The following is a 16,726-nucleotide window of genomic DNA, read 5'->3' as shown; positions in this document are numbered from 1 at the left end:
ATGCACATGTGCCTTTGTGGGTTGACAGAAATACTTTCCCCAGGGGGCGATCCTTAGAGGTTAAATGTTAACTGCAAAGTAGTCTTACCTGGCAGAAGTATATACTTTATATCTACTATTCGTTATTTTCTAACTTTGCCATGAAATGAGCTGCAGCAGAACAGAACCGTTGCCAGACCAGCACATTAGATGGCACATTCCTCACTAAATGTGTTAGTGTTCTTCCAGACCAATTTGTTTTCCTTCTGATGTGATTTAAGCATTGACATGGACTCAGAACATCCAATTTTGTTGTTTCTCTATAAACAATTGTAATTTAAGGGGGAAAACAAAATCTAAATCCAGGAAAAATAAAACTGAGAACCATATTTGGGAGAAGATAAAACATAATTCGTAAAAGAAATCACACATTTTATGGGTCCCCCCTTGGAGTTGTTTATTAACCATTATTTTACCAGGTATAATGACAGAAAGGACCCGGAGAAGAGTTGCAGGGAGGAGAAGAGAAGAATGAGGAGCAAGCCAAAAAAAATTGGAAAGCAAAAAAATGTGTAGCTCGTGATATGTTTAATTTTTTAAGCTAGAAAAGGTTGGAGACCCCTGATCTACACTGATTGACGTGGATTTAACAGGTGACATCAATAAGGGATCATAGCTTTCACCTGGATTCACCTGGTCAGTCTATGTCATGGAAAGGGCATCCGTTCCTAATGTTTCTGTCACGTCCTGACCAGTAAAAGGGGTTATTTGTTATTGTAGTTTGGTCAGGGTGTGGCAGGGGATGTTTGTTTTGTGTCTTTCGGGGTTTTGATGTATGTTCTATATTTTCTATTTCTATGTTTATTCTAGGTTTCTCTTTCTATGTTGTGTTTTTTTCAATGACCTCCAATTAGAGGCAGCTGGTGGTTGTTGTCTCTAATTGGAGGCCATATTTAGTGTGTTCGTTTTCACTTGTGTTTGTGGGTGGTTGTTTCCGGTTTAGTCTGTGCACCTTACTGGACTGTTATCGTCGTTATTTTTGTTTAAGTGTGTTTGCCTTCAATAAATACGAAGATGAGCAATATACCCGCTGCATATTGGTCCGATGATTTCTCCTCTTCAGACGACGAAGTTTATGACAGTTTCTTACACTCAGTGTACATGTTGTTTACTTACAGCAAGGTCTGAGATGGACAGGCGATAATATGAATACTATCATACACTATGATCATAGAGGCTAACTTGGCCCCAAGCTACATTTACACAGTACATATGCTTTATACATGTATGAGTAGTCTGTGACTCGGTCTTCATAATCTAGTGAGATTTTGAACCAACCTTTGCCAATTTGCAAAATGCTTTGTGTTTCAGTAGATGTTAGTGGCCAGTAACTTTATATTCCCACAGTAGAAATTCTTTATACTCATACTATACTATGAACAGTGTATTCTGTATGTATATGAGCAGGGAGTCATTTAATTATGTCCATATAGGTTTTAGTATTTGACTTAGTATTTGCTCACCCTAAGGCTGTGGTCAGCCTAATTCTGACCTTTAAGACCAATCAGATCAGAGCTATTGCTAATAATTGTGCAAAAGATCAGAATTGGGGTGACTGTGTAAATGCAGCCTAAGTGACACGTGGAACGTCTGACAGACATTAGTGTGCAATTCAGTTTAGTGTTGACGGGTGCCACACTTTGTACAGAAATCTGTCATCTTTCAAATGCTGTGACAGCTCTGTCTCAACGGCAGGCAGGCTTTTTCTATCGCCTCCATGGCACAATAAAACTGTCACCGTAGCCTCCTTTTCTCTTCTAGCCAGCAGTTTGTTAACCGTCTCCTCTGGCTGTAGCGAGCCACCGAGCGAATGTCAAATGTGGCATTTTCAACACAAATTGACCCCTTCAGTAGCAGCTTTCTTCAATCTTCTTGTGTTGGTCTGTCTGCACTGCACAAATCAAAGGGTAATTTCAAACCAGACGTTCCAAGACTTTTGTTGAATTTACTTTTGAATGGTTTCATCAAGATGTTTTATGAATCCTACATCCAATACAATTCAATCCGTGAGATGTAAATACTCTATGACAGATAATGTAATTCATATTTTACACTTAGTTCTTGGCCTCCATTATTTATTTCATAACTTTCTCAATAGCCTGAACGCAAATGGTAACTTCTCTTTTTTACTCTCTCTCTCTTTGATCTCCTTTACCTGTCAAACTGTCAGGCACAATGTCCTGTGAGAGCCTGTGGAAAGACAGAGGCTTCCTATAGCTTTTTCTGTCACAGTTTATACAAGCTCTCTCATGAGACAACACAGAACCCCACCACGCGCGCACATGCACGCAAACACTCTTTCTCTCTTTCTCAATGTGTTTGTTTCTTTCCTTCTCTGGTACGGGAGCTGTCTTCTCTCTGAACTTCTGCGTTTGTGAGGACCTGATGGAATGGCGGAGGGAGTGGGAGAGAGGGGTGGAGAGAAAAGAGAGGGGGTGGGGAGAGATAGAGAGAGGGGGTAGAATAGAGAGCATCTAGGATCTCTGTATTGTCCTCCCGCCTCCCTCTCACACACTCTCCTATCTCTCCCCTCTCTTTCTCTCTTTAATTTTGTATACCTAATGTGCGCACACATGCAAACGCACGCACGCACGCACACACACACACACACACACACACACAAACGTATGCACAAACATGCACGCGCGTGCACATACACTTTCCTCACACTTGTTTGTCTGCCTGTCTCTCTGTGCCCTCCCAGGGATGGAGACAGAGGCATCGCTCTATGAAAACAGTTGTGAGGAGTGTGTGCGTGTCTATGTGTGTGCGCGTGCATGTGTGTGCGTACATGTGTGTCCATGCGTGTGTTTGCGTGTCTCCGCACATTAGGTAGACAAAATGAAAGCGAGAGAGAGAGAGAGAGAAAGAGAGGGGGAAGGAGGGAGAGATAGGAGAGTGTGTGAGAGGGAGGCGGGAGGACAATACAGAGATCCTAGATGCTATCTATTCTACCCCCTCTCTCTATTTCTCCCCACCCCCTCTCTTTTCTCTCCACCTCTCTCTCCCACTCCCTCCGTCATTCCATCAGGTCCTCACAAACACAGAAGGTCAGAGAGAAGAGAGCTCCCGTACCAGAGAAGGAAAGAAACAAAGAAACGGAGGAAGAGAGAAAGAGTGAGGGGAATAAAAAAAATAAGTGGTATTAACAGTGGAGGACAAGTTTTGGAGGAGAGGAGAGCAAAGGGAGAGAGGGGAGGTTTGGGTGGGGGGTGGGTAGCGTACAAGGCTGCTCCGTCTGTCTCCTCCATCCCTCCGTCTCCGTCGCCGTGGGTTCACAGCTCTCCCTCTCCCTCCCCCCCTCCCTCACTCCCTACCTCCCCCGCTCGCTGCTGGCGGGAGCCTCCGAGCTGCTGCGGCGGAGGTCGTCTCGGATGGAGTCGCCGAGAGACGTAGGAGGAGAGACGATGGAGCATGGGGAGCGGCCTGAGCGGGCCGAGCCGCTGACCGATGCCGAGCGGGAGATCATCCAGAACACCTGGGTACACGTCTACGAGAACTGCGAGGACGTGGGCGTGTCGGTCCTCATAAGGTATGTGGTCAGGTGTGTGGGTCCTCATAGTGGTGGGGCTGTTGATCTCCATAGTGATGGGACTGTTGGTCGCCATTGTGGTGGGGCTGGAGGTCCTCCTAAGGCACATTTGGGCTGATGGTCCTCATTAAGTATGTGGGGCTTAGAGTCCTCATAGTTTTGCGGCTGGTGGTCCCCATAAGGTACGTGAAGTATCAGGGGGTCCTCATAAGGTTTGTGTAGCTGGTGGGGCCGGATGGCATGGGTGGGGGGGGTCCCTCAGAGATGGGGCTGGGGGTCTGCAATTTTAGTGGAGTACAATTAAAAAATTACGTTCTCATGTACAGCATCTTATCAGGTATAGAAAAGTTTGGGCAGAAAAGTTGTGATTGGGGTAAATGAGGACTAGACTTGACCAACATATAGACACAGATTTCCACTGATGTTTACAGCAGCTGAGCACCGCTGGATGTGTGTTTTCCATAGATTTGTGCAGATTGGAGGGGGGCTTATGCATTTCTATAAAAGCCCACAGCAGGCTCTGGAAAAGGCAGGGAGATTGAGTCCACACTGCACAGACCACACACACACATAGACTATTCTGCTCTCATTCACTCACTTCTGTCCTCATTAAAAAGCAATTTCTCAGAAGCCCTCTTCATTCTACAGATATTTTTGTAAGACACTATAATTGAGGGAGAGCACATGTTTCTGCTTAAATGTCCCCCTGTCTGAGGTAGACATTCCTGTCCTAGCTGTTCAGTTGGTGCTTTACACTTATTTTACATCTTTTACCTGTCACATTTTCACTCTAAACCTGAACCAGCAGTTTAGCAGGTACCTTTCTGTGGCACATTGATGACTGCTTATTATTCTTTATTTATTGGAATTATAATATTACAAGTTGTCTGTCACTTTGTATGTGTGTGTCGGTATTAATGCTGAGGCTATGCATCTGAATAAAGAGTCGCTGTCTGATTGAGCTGGGATGCGTTTGACTTTTGTCTCAGTGTTGTCTCAGTGTTGTCCCAGTGTTGTCTCAGTGTTGTCTCAGTGTTCCACATGGAACGCCGAGAGGGCTCGTTAAAACGGACAATCTGGCGTCGCTAAGGCAGTGATGTGCTCTGATTTTGGGTCGGAGCGACAAGATAGTCCCTTAGGGAAAGCTCTGAGGACAGAGAGTGTGTAGAGTTGTCTCTCTCTCTGTGTGTGTGTGTGTGTGTGTGTGTGTGTGTGTGTGTGTGTGTGTGTGTGTGTGTGTGTGTGTGTGTGTGTGTGTGTGTGTGTGTGTGTGTGTGTGTGCGTGTGTACATATGTGCATGTGTGTGGCGTTCTTATCTGTGGGTAACAGCAACAAGCTTTGGCACTTCACTGTCTCTCTCAACTCTCCCTCTCGGTCTCTCTCTCGTTCTCCATATCTGTTCCTCTCTCTCTCTCCCTCACTTTCTTTCTCACTATCCTTCTCCCTCCTATTCTCTCTCGCTTTCCTCAGTCTCCCTCCCATTCTCTATTCCTTATGTCTCTTTCTTTCTATCTTTCATTTCTCTCTGTCCCTTGACATCAAGATCACAGGCTCTCTTGACATGCCCAGGCTTGAATGCTCTGCTGGGTCTGATGATCCTCCTGAGTGCAAAGCCTCTCATCTGCACATACAGTACCAGTCAAAGGTCTGGACACACCTACTCATTCAAGGGTTTTTCTTAATTTTTATTATTTTCTACATTGTAGAATAATAGTGAAGACATCACAACTATGTAAGAATACATATGGAATCATGTAGTAACCAGAAAAGTGTTAAACAAATTAAAATATATTTTATATTTGAGATTCTTCAAAGTAGCCACCATTTGCCTTGATGACAGCTTTGCACACTTTTGGCATTCTCTCAACCAGCTTCATGAGGTAGTCACCTGGAATGCATTTCAATTAGCCTTGTTAAAAGTGAATTTGTGGAATTTCTTTCCTTAACGCATTTGAGCCAATCAGTTGTGTTGTGACAAGGTAGGGGTGGTATACAGAAGATAGCCCTATTTGGTAAAAGACCAAGTTCATATTATGGCAAGAACACATCAAATAAGCAAAGAGAAACGACAGTCCATCATTACTTTAAGACATGAAGGTCAGTCAATACGGAACATTTCAACAACTTTTATCGCAAAAACCATCAAGCGCTATGATGAAACTGGCTCTCATGAGGACCACCACAGGAAAGAAAAACCTAGAGTTCAAGTAACAGACACATCTCAACATCAGCTGTTCAGAGGAAACTGTGTGAATCAGGCCTTCATGGTCGAATTGCTGCAAAAAAACAATACTAAAGGACACCAACAAGAAGAATATACTTGCTTGGGCTAAGAAACATGAGAAATCTGTCCTTTGGCCTGATGAGTCCAAATTTGAGATTTCTGGTTCCAACCGGCGTGTCTTTGTGAAACGCAGAGTAGGTGAACGGATGATCTCCGCATGTGTGGTTCCCACCGTAAAGCATGGAGGAGGAGGTGTGATGGTGTGGGGGTGCTTTGCTGGTGACACTCTCAGTGATTTATTTAACCTCTCTAGGGTCGGCGGGATGAAATCGTCCCACCTACTCAACAGCCAGTTGAATCCCGTGGCGCGTTATTCAAATACCTTAGAAATGCTATTACTTCAATTTCTCAAACATATGACTATTTTACACCATTTTAAAGACAAGACTCTCGTTAATCTAACCACACTGTCCGATTTCAAAAAGGCTTTACAACGAAAGCAAAACATTAGATTATGTCAGCAGAGTACCCAGCCAGAAATAATCAGACACCCATTTTTCAAGCTAGCATATAATGTCACATAAACCCAAACCACAGCTAAATGCAGCACTAACCTTTGATGATCTTCATCAGATGACAACCCTAGGACATTATGTTATACAATACATGCATGTTTTGTTCAATCAAGTTCATATTTATATCAAAAAACAGCTTTTTACATTAGCATGTGACGTTCAGAACTAGCATACCCCCCACAAACTTCCGGTGAATTTACTAAATTACTCACGATAAACGTTCACAAAAAGCATAACAATTATTTTAAGAATTATAGATACAGAACTCCTCTATGCACTCGATATGTCCGATTTTAAAATAGCTTTTCGGTGAAAGCACATTTTGCAATATTCTAAGTAGATAGCCCGGCATCACAGGGCTAGCTATTTACACACCCACCAAGTTTAGCCCTCACCAAAGTCAGATTTACTATAAGAAAAATTGTATTACCTTTGCTGTTCTTCGTCAGAATGCACTCCCAGGACTTCTACTTCAATAACAAATTTTGGTTTGGTTCAAAATAATCCATAGTTATGTTCAAATATCCTCTGTTTTGTTCGTTGCGTTCAAGACACTATCCGAATGGTAAAGAAGGGTGACGCGCACGACGCATTTCGTGACAAAAAATTCTAAATATTCCATTACCGTACTTCCAAGCATGTCAACCGCTGTTTAAAATCAATTTTTATGCCATTTTTCTCGTAAAAAAGCGATAATATTCCGACCGGGAAAGCGTGTTTAGGTTCAAAGAGAGAGAAAATAAAAACATGGGGTCGACTCGTGCACGCGCCTCCGTCCCATTGTCCTCTGATAGAGCACTTACCAAAAGCGCTAATGTTTTTCAGCCAGTGGCTGGAATTACATCATTCAGCTTTTTCCCGCCTTCTGAGAGCCTATGGGAGCCGTAGGAAGTGTCACGTTACAGCAAAGATCCTCAGTTTTCATTAAAGAGAGCCAAGAAGAACAAGAACTTGTCAGATAGGTCACTTCCTGTAAGGAATCTTCTCAGGTTTTTGCCTGCCATATGAGTTCTGTTATACTCACAGACACCATTCAAACAGTTTTAGAAACTTTAGGGTGTTTTCTATCCAAAGCCAATAATTATATGCATATTCTAGTTTCTGGGCAGTAGTAATAACCAGATTAAATCGGGTACGTTTTTTATCCGGCCGTGCAAATACTGCCCCCTACCCCCAACAGGTTAAAATTCATTGTCATCACGCTCTCCGTAGCCGACGTGAGTAAGACCTTTAAACAGGTCAACATACACAAGGCTGCGGGGCTAGACGGATTACCAGGACGTGTGCTCCGGGCATGTGCTGACCAGCTGGCAGGTGTCTTCACTAGCATTTTCAACATGTCCCTGATTGAGTCTGTAATACCAACATGTTTCAAGCAGACCACCATAGTCCCTGTGCCCAAGAACACAAAGACAACCTGCCTAAATGACTACAGACCCGTAGCACTCACGTCCGTAGCCATGAAGTGCTTTGAAAGGCTGATAATGGCTCACATCAACACCATTATCCCAGATTCCCTAGACCCACCCCGATTTGCATACCGCCCAAACAGATCCACAGATGATACAATCTCTATTGCACTCCACACTGCCCTTTCCCACCTGGACAGAAGGAACATTTATGTGAGAATGCTATTCATTGACTACAGCTCAGCGTTCAACACCATAGTGCTCTCAAAGCTCATCACTAAGCTAAGGATCCTGGGACTAAACACCTCCCTCTGCAACTGGATCCTGGACTTGCTGACGGGCCGCCCCCAGGTGGTGAGGGTAGGTAGCAACACATCTGCCACGCTGATCCTCAACAGTGGAGCTCCCCAGGGGTGCGTACTCAGTCCCCTCCTGTACTCCCTGTTCTCCCACGACTGCATGACCAGGCACGACTCTAACACCATCATTAAGTTTGCAGACGACACAACAGTGGTAGTCCTGATCACCGACAATGACAAGACAGCCTATAGGGAGGAGGTCAGAGACCTGGCTGGGTGGTGTAAGAATAACAACCTATCCCTCAACATAACCAAGACGAAGGAGATGATTGTGGATTACAGGAAAAGGAGGACTGAGCATGCCCCCATTCTCATCGATGAGGCTGTAGTGGAGCAGGTTGAGAGCTTCAAGTTCCTTGGTGTCCACATCAACAACAAACTAGAATGGTAGAAACACACCAAGACAGTCGTGAAGAGGGTACGACAAAGCCTATTCCCCCTCAGGAAACTAAAAAGATTTGGCATGGGTCCTGAGATCCTCAAAACGTTCTACAGCTGCAACATCGAGAGCATCCTGACTGGTTGCAGCACTGCCTGGTACGGCAATTGCTCGGCCTCCGACCACAAGGCACTACAGAGGGTAGTGCGTACGGCCCAGTACATCACTGGGGCTAAGCTGCCTGCCATCCAGGACCTCTACACCAGGCGGTGTCAGAGGAAGGCCCTAAAAATTGTAAAAGACCCCAGCCACCCCAGTCATAGACTGTTCTCTCTACTACCGCATGGCAAGCATTACCGGAGTGCCAAGTCTAGGACAAAAAGGCTTCTCAACAGTTTTTACCCCCAAGCCATAAGATTCCTGAGCAGGTAATCAAATGGCTACCCGGACTATTTGCATTGTGTGCCCCCCCAACCCCTCTTTTACGCTGCTGCTACTCTCTGTTTATCATATATGCATAGTCACTTTAACTATACATTCATGTACATACTACCTCAATTGGGCCGACCAACAAGTGCTCACGCACATTGGCTACATTTTTACATTTTAGTCATTTAGCAGACGCTCTTATCCAGAGCGACTTACAGTAGTGAGTGCATACATTTCTTTACATTTTTTTTTCTTTATTTTAATTTTTTTTATATATATATTTTTTTGTACTGGTCCCCCGTGGGAATCGAACCCACAACCCTGGCGTTGTACACACCATGCTGGCGTTGCAAACACCATCCTCTACCAACTGAGCCACAGGGAGGGCCGGGCTATCGGCATTGTGTCCCGCCACCCGCCACCCACCACCCACCAACCCCTCTTTTACACTACTGCTACTCTCTGTTCATCATATATGCATAGTCACTTTAACCATATCTACATGTACATACTACCTCAATCAGCCTGACTAACCGGTGTCTGTATGTAGCCTCGCTACTTTTATAGCTTTGCTACTGTATATGGCCTCGCCACTGTTATTTTCACTGTCTTTTTACTGTTGTTTTATTTCTTTACTGACCTATTGTTGACCTAATACCTTTTTTGCACTATTGGTTAGAGCCTGTAAGTAAGCATTTCACTGTAAGGTCTACACCTGTTGTATTCGGCGCAAGTGACAAATAAACTTTGATTTGATTTGATCATTCAAGGCACACTTAATCAGCATAGCTAGCACAGCATTCTGCCATCCCATCTGATTTGCGCTTAGTGGGACTATCATTTGTTTTTCAACTGGACAATGACCCAACACACCTCCAGGCTGTGTAAGGGCTATTTGACCAAGAAGGAGAGTTATGGAGTCCTGCATCAGATGACCTGGCCTCCACAATCACCCGACCTCAACCAATTGAGATGGTTTGGGATGAGATGGACCACGGAGTGAAAGAAAAGCAGCCAACAAGTGCTCAGCATATGTGGGAACTTCTTCAAGACTGTTGGAAAAGCATTCCAGGTGAAACTGGTTGAGAGAATGCCAAGAGTGTGCAAAGCTGTCATCAAGGCAAAGGGTGGCTACTTTGAAGAATCTCAAATCTAAAATATATTTAGATTTATTTAACACTTTTTTGGTTACTACATGATTCCATATGTGTTATTTCATAATTCTGATGTCTTCACTATTATTCTACAATGTAGAAAATAGTACAAATAAAGAAAAACCCTTAGGTGAGTAGGTGTGTCCAGACTTTTGACTGGTACTGTATGTCACACTCCCTAACATCCCTCCGATTCAGGGAAACGGAGACATCACTGTACCCACTAATTGGCCTGCTCCTATTAACAAGCAGATGGCCCGAGTAAGCAGGTCATCTGTGTGGAATGGATAATGGTCTAATAGCTATCCTGAAAGCACATTGAAGAGTGGATGGATACTGGGTCAAAGCCTTCCACGGTTCGGTTGACTTCCATGGTTCGCCATGTGAATACTTAGCTATTTGCATTTCTATCCTTCTGCTTGGATGGTTGGAAAGAATAGACAGTGACGATAGCCTGGGCTAAGGTCATCATCAATGCGCACAAATGCAATTTCACCCGTGAGAAGACCACCTCCGGCCATCTCGAGTACTGTAAACAAATGGCAGCTCAATGAAATCACCAAACATCGAACAATAGTATTAGGCTGTGACTTGATGCTTCTGATACTAGCATGATGGATATGGAGTTCTCCAAAGTGGTCCATCTTGAGGACCGAGGAGTCGAGACTCGATTTGATTTCATGAAGTGCTTTGAATGACCGTAAAGAGAAACTACTTCTCTGTGCTGTGTCTAATGCTCGCTCGAGTTAGTCAAGGTTGTTTTTCTCAGTACTCGAAAGCGTGTTGCCTTTCCGAAAAGAACCCTTCAAGACTAATTAGAATGTGACTAACAAACCACTAATGATGCTGCTTTGATGACTTCATTTAAATGCAGCGACAGGTTGGGGGAATTCAGTGTGAGAACATCTTTGACACTCCAGACACTCCACTCTCACTCTCTGGTTCTGGCTGGGTTAGGGTTTCAGGCCAAATGTTTTAACAGTCTTGCATTATAGAGATACGAGATGTAGAAATATACATGCAGATATAAAAGTGGATATACACTGTTTGTATATTTTACAGTTTATCGCACAATACTCTTGTACCTATAAAGGGGGCCCTAAAGAGGATTGGCGAGGTATACAAAAAAAGTCCTTCATTTCTGACTTCAAAGAGAAAAAGTCCTTTCCTCACAAAGCTCTAGGGACTTTCATGTTTATCTGCAAGGAACAACAAGCTAGTGTCCCTTGTTGTTTCAAAGACAAAGTGAAGCAGCGACAGCTGGGAGAGCTTGGCTTGGGGACAGCTACAGCAAGCAGGCACCTCTTTAGCATAGCGTAGCATAGCTTTTCACTGGATCTGCGGAGATGCAGTGTAGTGTAGCACTGCTGCCAGGGGCCAAACCTAACCAACGCTGAATAACTAAACCCTCGTACCCATTCAGCCGCATTGGTGTAAAGCACTTACATGAGTCAAATTGGGTCAGGGGTGAAACAAGACGAGAGTGTATGTGTGTATGTGTGTTTCAAGTGTTCATTTGTTTACATATAAAGCATGCTGAGCTTTCACCAGAAAGGGTGAGAACAGAGTCAAAAATCTAAAAATATCCCCCGTATATCTCCTTGTACGAGCAGTGCACTGCCTTGTAAGCTTGTGGAAACTTCATTATAGTCTTATCGTCAAAAATACATAGCCACTAATTGAGGTGGCCTGATGTGGTCAGTCTTGGTGGTGGTGATGTGCAAAATGTAGACCTCAATCAAAACAAAGCCGGGCCATTCCCATTCTCTCAGCTTACATTTCATAGGGTGGTTGGAGAATGGGCTTTACTGTATGGCCCTAAAATAACTTGCAGTTCAAACTAGTCCATAGACGGCACACACATCAGTCATAACACCCTCTGTGTGAAGTCCAGTAATCCTCAGAGAGGTGCTCTTCCTTTTGAAGTTCCATTCTTTTCCGTTCAGGACAAGTGTGTCGTTCTGCAGGATATACAGTATCTATGACTAGGGAGGGAAGGTCTTGACAAAAGCACTTTAGGACATGCAAGGCTCACATAGAGGCTGGTATCTACTGTCACCTTTGTGGATGACAAAGCAGTCACAGGACATTGAGTTTTTTGCATCCTTTATCGCTGTGTATGGCAGGTATTGTTATGTGGCTCATAATCAATTCCAAAGCATTTAGGCAGAGGAAACATCCTACGCACAGTGACCATGGGTGAAATGCTCCGAGAGGAACATCGACTGCCAACAGTCTCGCTCCTTCGGTCCCCAGCAGCACCTGCCTCTAATTACACTCAAAGAAACGTAACGATCTTAACGCTCCTCGCCTCATCAGCACCACTTTACCGTTCCCGCCTGCCAATCACCCCGTGTTGCGTGTTGGTGGTGCCCTGAGCAGATTCTCCAAGGCTCCAAGTAGACATGAGAAATCATGAGAAGTGAGCCAGCCGCACACTCCACTCGCAGGGCGTAAACACTTGAGTCGTAAGCCCAAGTCGTGACAAGTGTAAGTAAACCCAATCACCGAGATGCAGTTGAGGCTATGTTAAGCGGCTTATTACAACTCGAGGCACATTGTGCATTTTGAAAACTTTGGGTAGTTTTCATTAGCTCTAGGTCACACATACAATGAGCAATAATATCTCCAGAATTTATTTTGTAACGCATGGCCACAGGGCATCCGTTCAATGAGTAGATTCAGAAATCTTCAAGCTTGAATGCTTCGAATAAATGTTATGAAGCGTACATATTCCCCACTAGTACCGATTTCAGTAACTTCAGTAATTTCAGTGACTTTTGCCCAGGGTCTAAACGGACATATTCTTCATCCCTCATTTTTACACTGACATCATTTGATTGCCTGTAGGTATGTTGATATCTTCTGGTTTGCTCTGGGAGGATTATGAGGACATTCGAATAAGAGTGTTATTGTCTAATTAGAATATCAATGTCCTGGAACATTTGAAACCAGCATGGATGATATCCACATAAGTTGTGCTTGTACCATCATGGCTCAGTACTAACTCTAACCCTGACTCTTTTGTCCCCCAGTTTCTTGGACTTCCCCTGATATTGTTTAATTGCATGGTTGTTCTGAGGGTATTATGATATTATGACACTAACTTCTACCCAGAGCCATATATAAACCTTTTCACCAGAAGTTCCAGGAAAATCACAGAGTAAGAATGGTATTGCTCTTCTGTCCTCCAGGTTCTTTGTGAACTTCCCATCGGCCAAGCAGTACTTCAGCCAGTTTCAGGACATGGATGACCCAGAGGAGATGGAGCGCAGTGTCCAGCTGAGGCACCACGCCCGCCAGGTGATGGGCGCCATCAACAAGGTGGTGGAGAACCTCCACGACCCAGAGAAAGTGTCCTCTGTTCTGGCTCTGGTGGGCAAGGCGCATGCTGTCAAACACAAGGTGGAGCCTATGTACTTTAAGGTGAGGGCGTGGCTGTCTGTGTTAATGGTCCATAATGTCCCTCTGAAAGGTTTTGAGTGGAGAGGACTGAAGTTGCGTTGCTCTGTTTCAAGTTGAGGCCAACTGGAAAGGCTTTGAGGGTGCTTTTGTTAGATGAGATTGCTCTCCTCTATTTTTACTCTCTTTTTTTCATCTAGCAATTTTTATTTTTCTATACATCTTGCCATCCTCTTCCTCTCACCTTTCTCCTCATTGTTTATCTCACTTCCTGCCTTTCTCCATCTCTCAGATCCTGTGTGGTGTAATGCTGGAGGTGTTCTCGGAGGACTTCCCAGAATTCTTCACGGCAGAAGTGCAAATGGTGTGGACCAAACTGATGGGGGCGGTGTACTGGCATGTGACGGGCGCCTACACAGAGGTTGGCTGGGTGCAGCTCTCCAGCTCGGCAGTGTGAGGGGCGATAGCAGGGGAGATTTTTAGGGCTGAGACTGTTCATAGAGTATCTTTTTGTGTTCAACTTTTGGGGGAGTCTTTCCCCTCTCCCTGCTGACTCATTGTGTGTACTTTACTGAATAGCCCCTGAGGTGTTGTCTGTTTAGCCCCTGAGGTGTTGTCTGTATAGCCCCTGAGGTGTTGTCTGTATAGCCCCGGAGGTGTTGTCTGTATAGCCCCGGAGGTGTTGTCTGTATAGCCCCTGAGGTGTTGTCTGTATAGCGTACAGTAAGTGAGCGTGTGTATTCTCTTATACCCTCATCCAACACTCATTGTAGTATTGTAAATCTCCAATGTTTTCAAGGGAACTAAGGACTCCATTTTAGGGAGTTTTGTTGCTCACTGAAAGTATGCCACTTTGGATTCCCAAACACACCCTGTCTCTTTCCATGCCCATCTCATGCACTATACAAACACACCCATCTGCTAACACCCTGTCCATACGGCAAATGGCTATTTAAATGTATAAACAGTTTCAAAGTGATGGGATAAAGCCACAGGCTGACAGACCACTGTTAAGGTGTCATCTCCGACTTTATAAGCATGCATGCACGAGCACACACACAAACACACACATACACCACTCTGCCGACTTTGACCACCCATATGCTAATATTTACGGAGCATTTACTTGGTTTACATTTCCTCATTAAACTCTCCATTAAGGGTTTAAGAAACTGACTCCGGAGGTCTCTGGAAATACAACGGACCCTTTGAAGCAGCATCAGTGTATCTTTCACCTCTGAACCACTAGGGTAAGGAAAAATATTCATATCGACCATATCTGGTATACTAAGCACTCTACAACCCTACCAACAGTTCTAGACACTTTGGTACAGTTTAAACCATGTTGGGTTGGCATGTACAATACGATACCACAAGTTGGAGCCCTGCTCCCGACTTTTCCCCTGAATACACTACAAATGGATTTTGAATGTCAGTTTAGATCCAATCTCCTCTGTGTCTCTGATGGTAACTCCTGCGCTCTGGTCCCTCTCAGCTTTGTCATTTACCATTAATGAGGAAGTAATGTGGCTCCGCTCTTCCTCTTCTGATCATTCATCAAATATCTCCCCTACTCTCTCATCCTTTCTTTCCTCTGGCCAAATGCTGAGAGAAAACGTCCCTCTATCTGCTTTGCTACCATGGCTATTTGGCTAATAATATAATTCTACTCATATTCTACTGCCTTCTCCTTTGTTGTTCCTTTGGAGGCCAGCAGTAAAGTTACAAGATCAAGAATATACAGTAGGCTTATATGGCTGATAAATAACCGCCACAGGAAGTCGAGCTAATACAATATGACAAACTCATTCAGCAAGAGACCAGTGGCTGTAGATGAGAGGAAATGAGGTGGATTACTGTAGAAGTTGTTGTCTATAATAAATTATCTCTCCCATTACACCTTCAGTACAATACACTCACCAGTCTCACACTGTTAGCAAAACATTTCACATCAGATCTTGAGTACAAACCCGTTAGAGGTCAGCCTCCTCTGTTCCTCTGAGTAGCTCGGGGTGGAGGAGTATTTGTGTTGGGCGTGAGCTGCCCCGACAGGTTGTTTTATTAAACATGTCACCCATAATTCACAAAATGGCTGCATAATCTTTTTTTCTCCCTTCAGCTGTAAGCTCTTACCCTCCATCTGCAGAGTTTTCCTCCCTGACACTCTCGTGAACACACAGGCACGCACGCACACACACACACACACACACACACACCATATACTACATCTGGGACTTCTTGTTGTGAATTATTGTTTTTTTTGTCAGTGAGTTTTAAAGCTTGGACTTTATATTTTTCTAAATATATAAAACAAAATAATTATCTGTATATGTATTTGGAATACTTTATATAACTATGATTATATACATTTGTTGACTGGGGGAGTGGGAGTGGTTTTGTGCTTAGCATGTTTGCACAGCCTACTACAGACTTGTAGCTTTGCAGACCTGGTGAAATTAACTATCAATGACTATCAATAAAGTGATAATTACCTACACTTGCTTCAGGGTGTTTGGACTGTCTTTGAATGTGTGACCATATACTGTAGGTTTTATGTATTTGAATGTGTATGGAATATATCTGCCAAGAGAATATGTGTTGACTATCCAAGACTGTGCAGAATTTCCTATGAATTAAATAGAGTTTGTCAATTCTACTCAGTTCTCAATTTTTTTTAACTTTCATTTAACTAGGCAAGTCAGTTAAGAACAAATTCTTATTTTCTATGACAGCCTAGGAACAGTGGGTTAACTGCCTGTTCAGGGGAAGAACAACAGATTTGTACCTTGTCAGCTCAGGGATTTGAACTTGCAACCTTTCAGTTACTAGTCTAACGCCCCAGGTCTTACAGGTCTTAGAGTGCCAGTCTAAGAGAAGTAGCCTGGTCCCAGATCTGTTTGTGCTATCATGTCAACTTCTTGTCACCCATTGACAATGAACAATGGAATTGGCAAAAGCAAAAACAGATCTGGGACCAGGCTAGGCTACTTCTCTTCCCTCCCCTTCTCTCCTCTGGTGCAGAAGACTGAAATAGCACACAGGACCTCTTGCCTATAGGTGCACAGAGGTACTGGTTTTTGAGTCCATCTGTTTCACTCTGCTAATTCAATAATGAGATGTAAATGTCATTAATCAATGATTAATTAACGTGCCTGTTTGCTGGTTGATGCCCAGAGCAATGCTCTTTATCAAAGGGCACCAGTGGGAGCTTCAAACAGTGAAG

The 16,726-nt window shown here is 44.0% G+C and overlaps 1 protein-coding gene across 1 annotated transcript; it reads left to right on the top strand.

Annotated features, from left to right (window-relative positions):
• Positions 1-3,021: 3,021 nt before the first annotated feature.
• On the top strand, positions 3,022-15,998 carry LOC100380664 (cytoglobin-2). Its single transcript, XM_014177063.2, has 3 exons — positions 3,022-3,571; positions 13,296-13,527; positions 13,796-15,998. Exons 1-3 carry the CDS (start codon positions 3,414-3,416, stop codon positions 13,958-13,960), a joined length of 555 nt encoding a protein of 184 aa, XP_014032538.1. The 5' UTR covers positions 3,022-3,413; the 3' UTR covers positions 13,961-15,998.
• Positions 15,999-16,726: the final 728 nt, after the last annotated feature.

The sequence above is a fragment of the Salmo salar genome, chromosome ssa02 (assembly GCF_905237065.1).
Source record: "Salmo salar chromosome ssa02, Ssal_v3.1, whole genome shotgun sequence".
In the NCBI taxonomy this organism is placed as follows: domain Eukaryota; kingdom Metazoa; phylum Chordata; class Actinopteri; order Salmoniformes; family Salmonidae; genus Salmo; species Salmo salar.
This window is presented reverse-complemented; position numbering and strand designations above follow the sequence as displayed.

Bases quoted from the DNA above. Each gene is read 5' to 3' on its own strand.
- LOC100380664 (XM_014177063.2), top strand. From the start codon at position 3,414: ATGGAGTCGCCGAGAGACGTAGGAGGAGAGACGATGGAGCATGGGGAG. The intron at 3,572-13,295 runs GTATGTGGTCAG...TCTGTCCTCCAG, and splicing joins GGCGTGTCGGTCCTCATAAG to GTTCTTTGTGAACTTCCCAT. The intron at 13,528-13,795 runs GTGAGGGCGTGG...TCCATCTCTCAG, and splicing joins TGGAGCCTATGTACTTTAAG to ATCCTGTGTGGTGTAATGCT.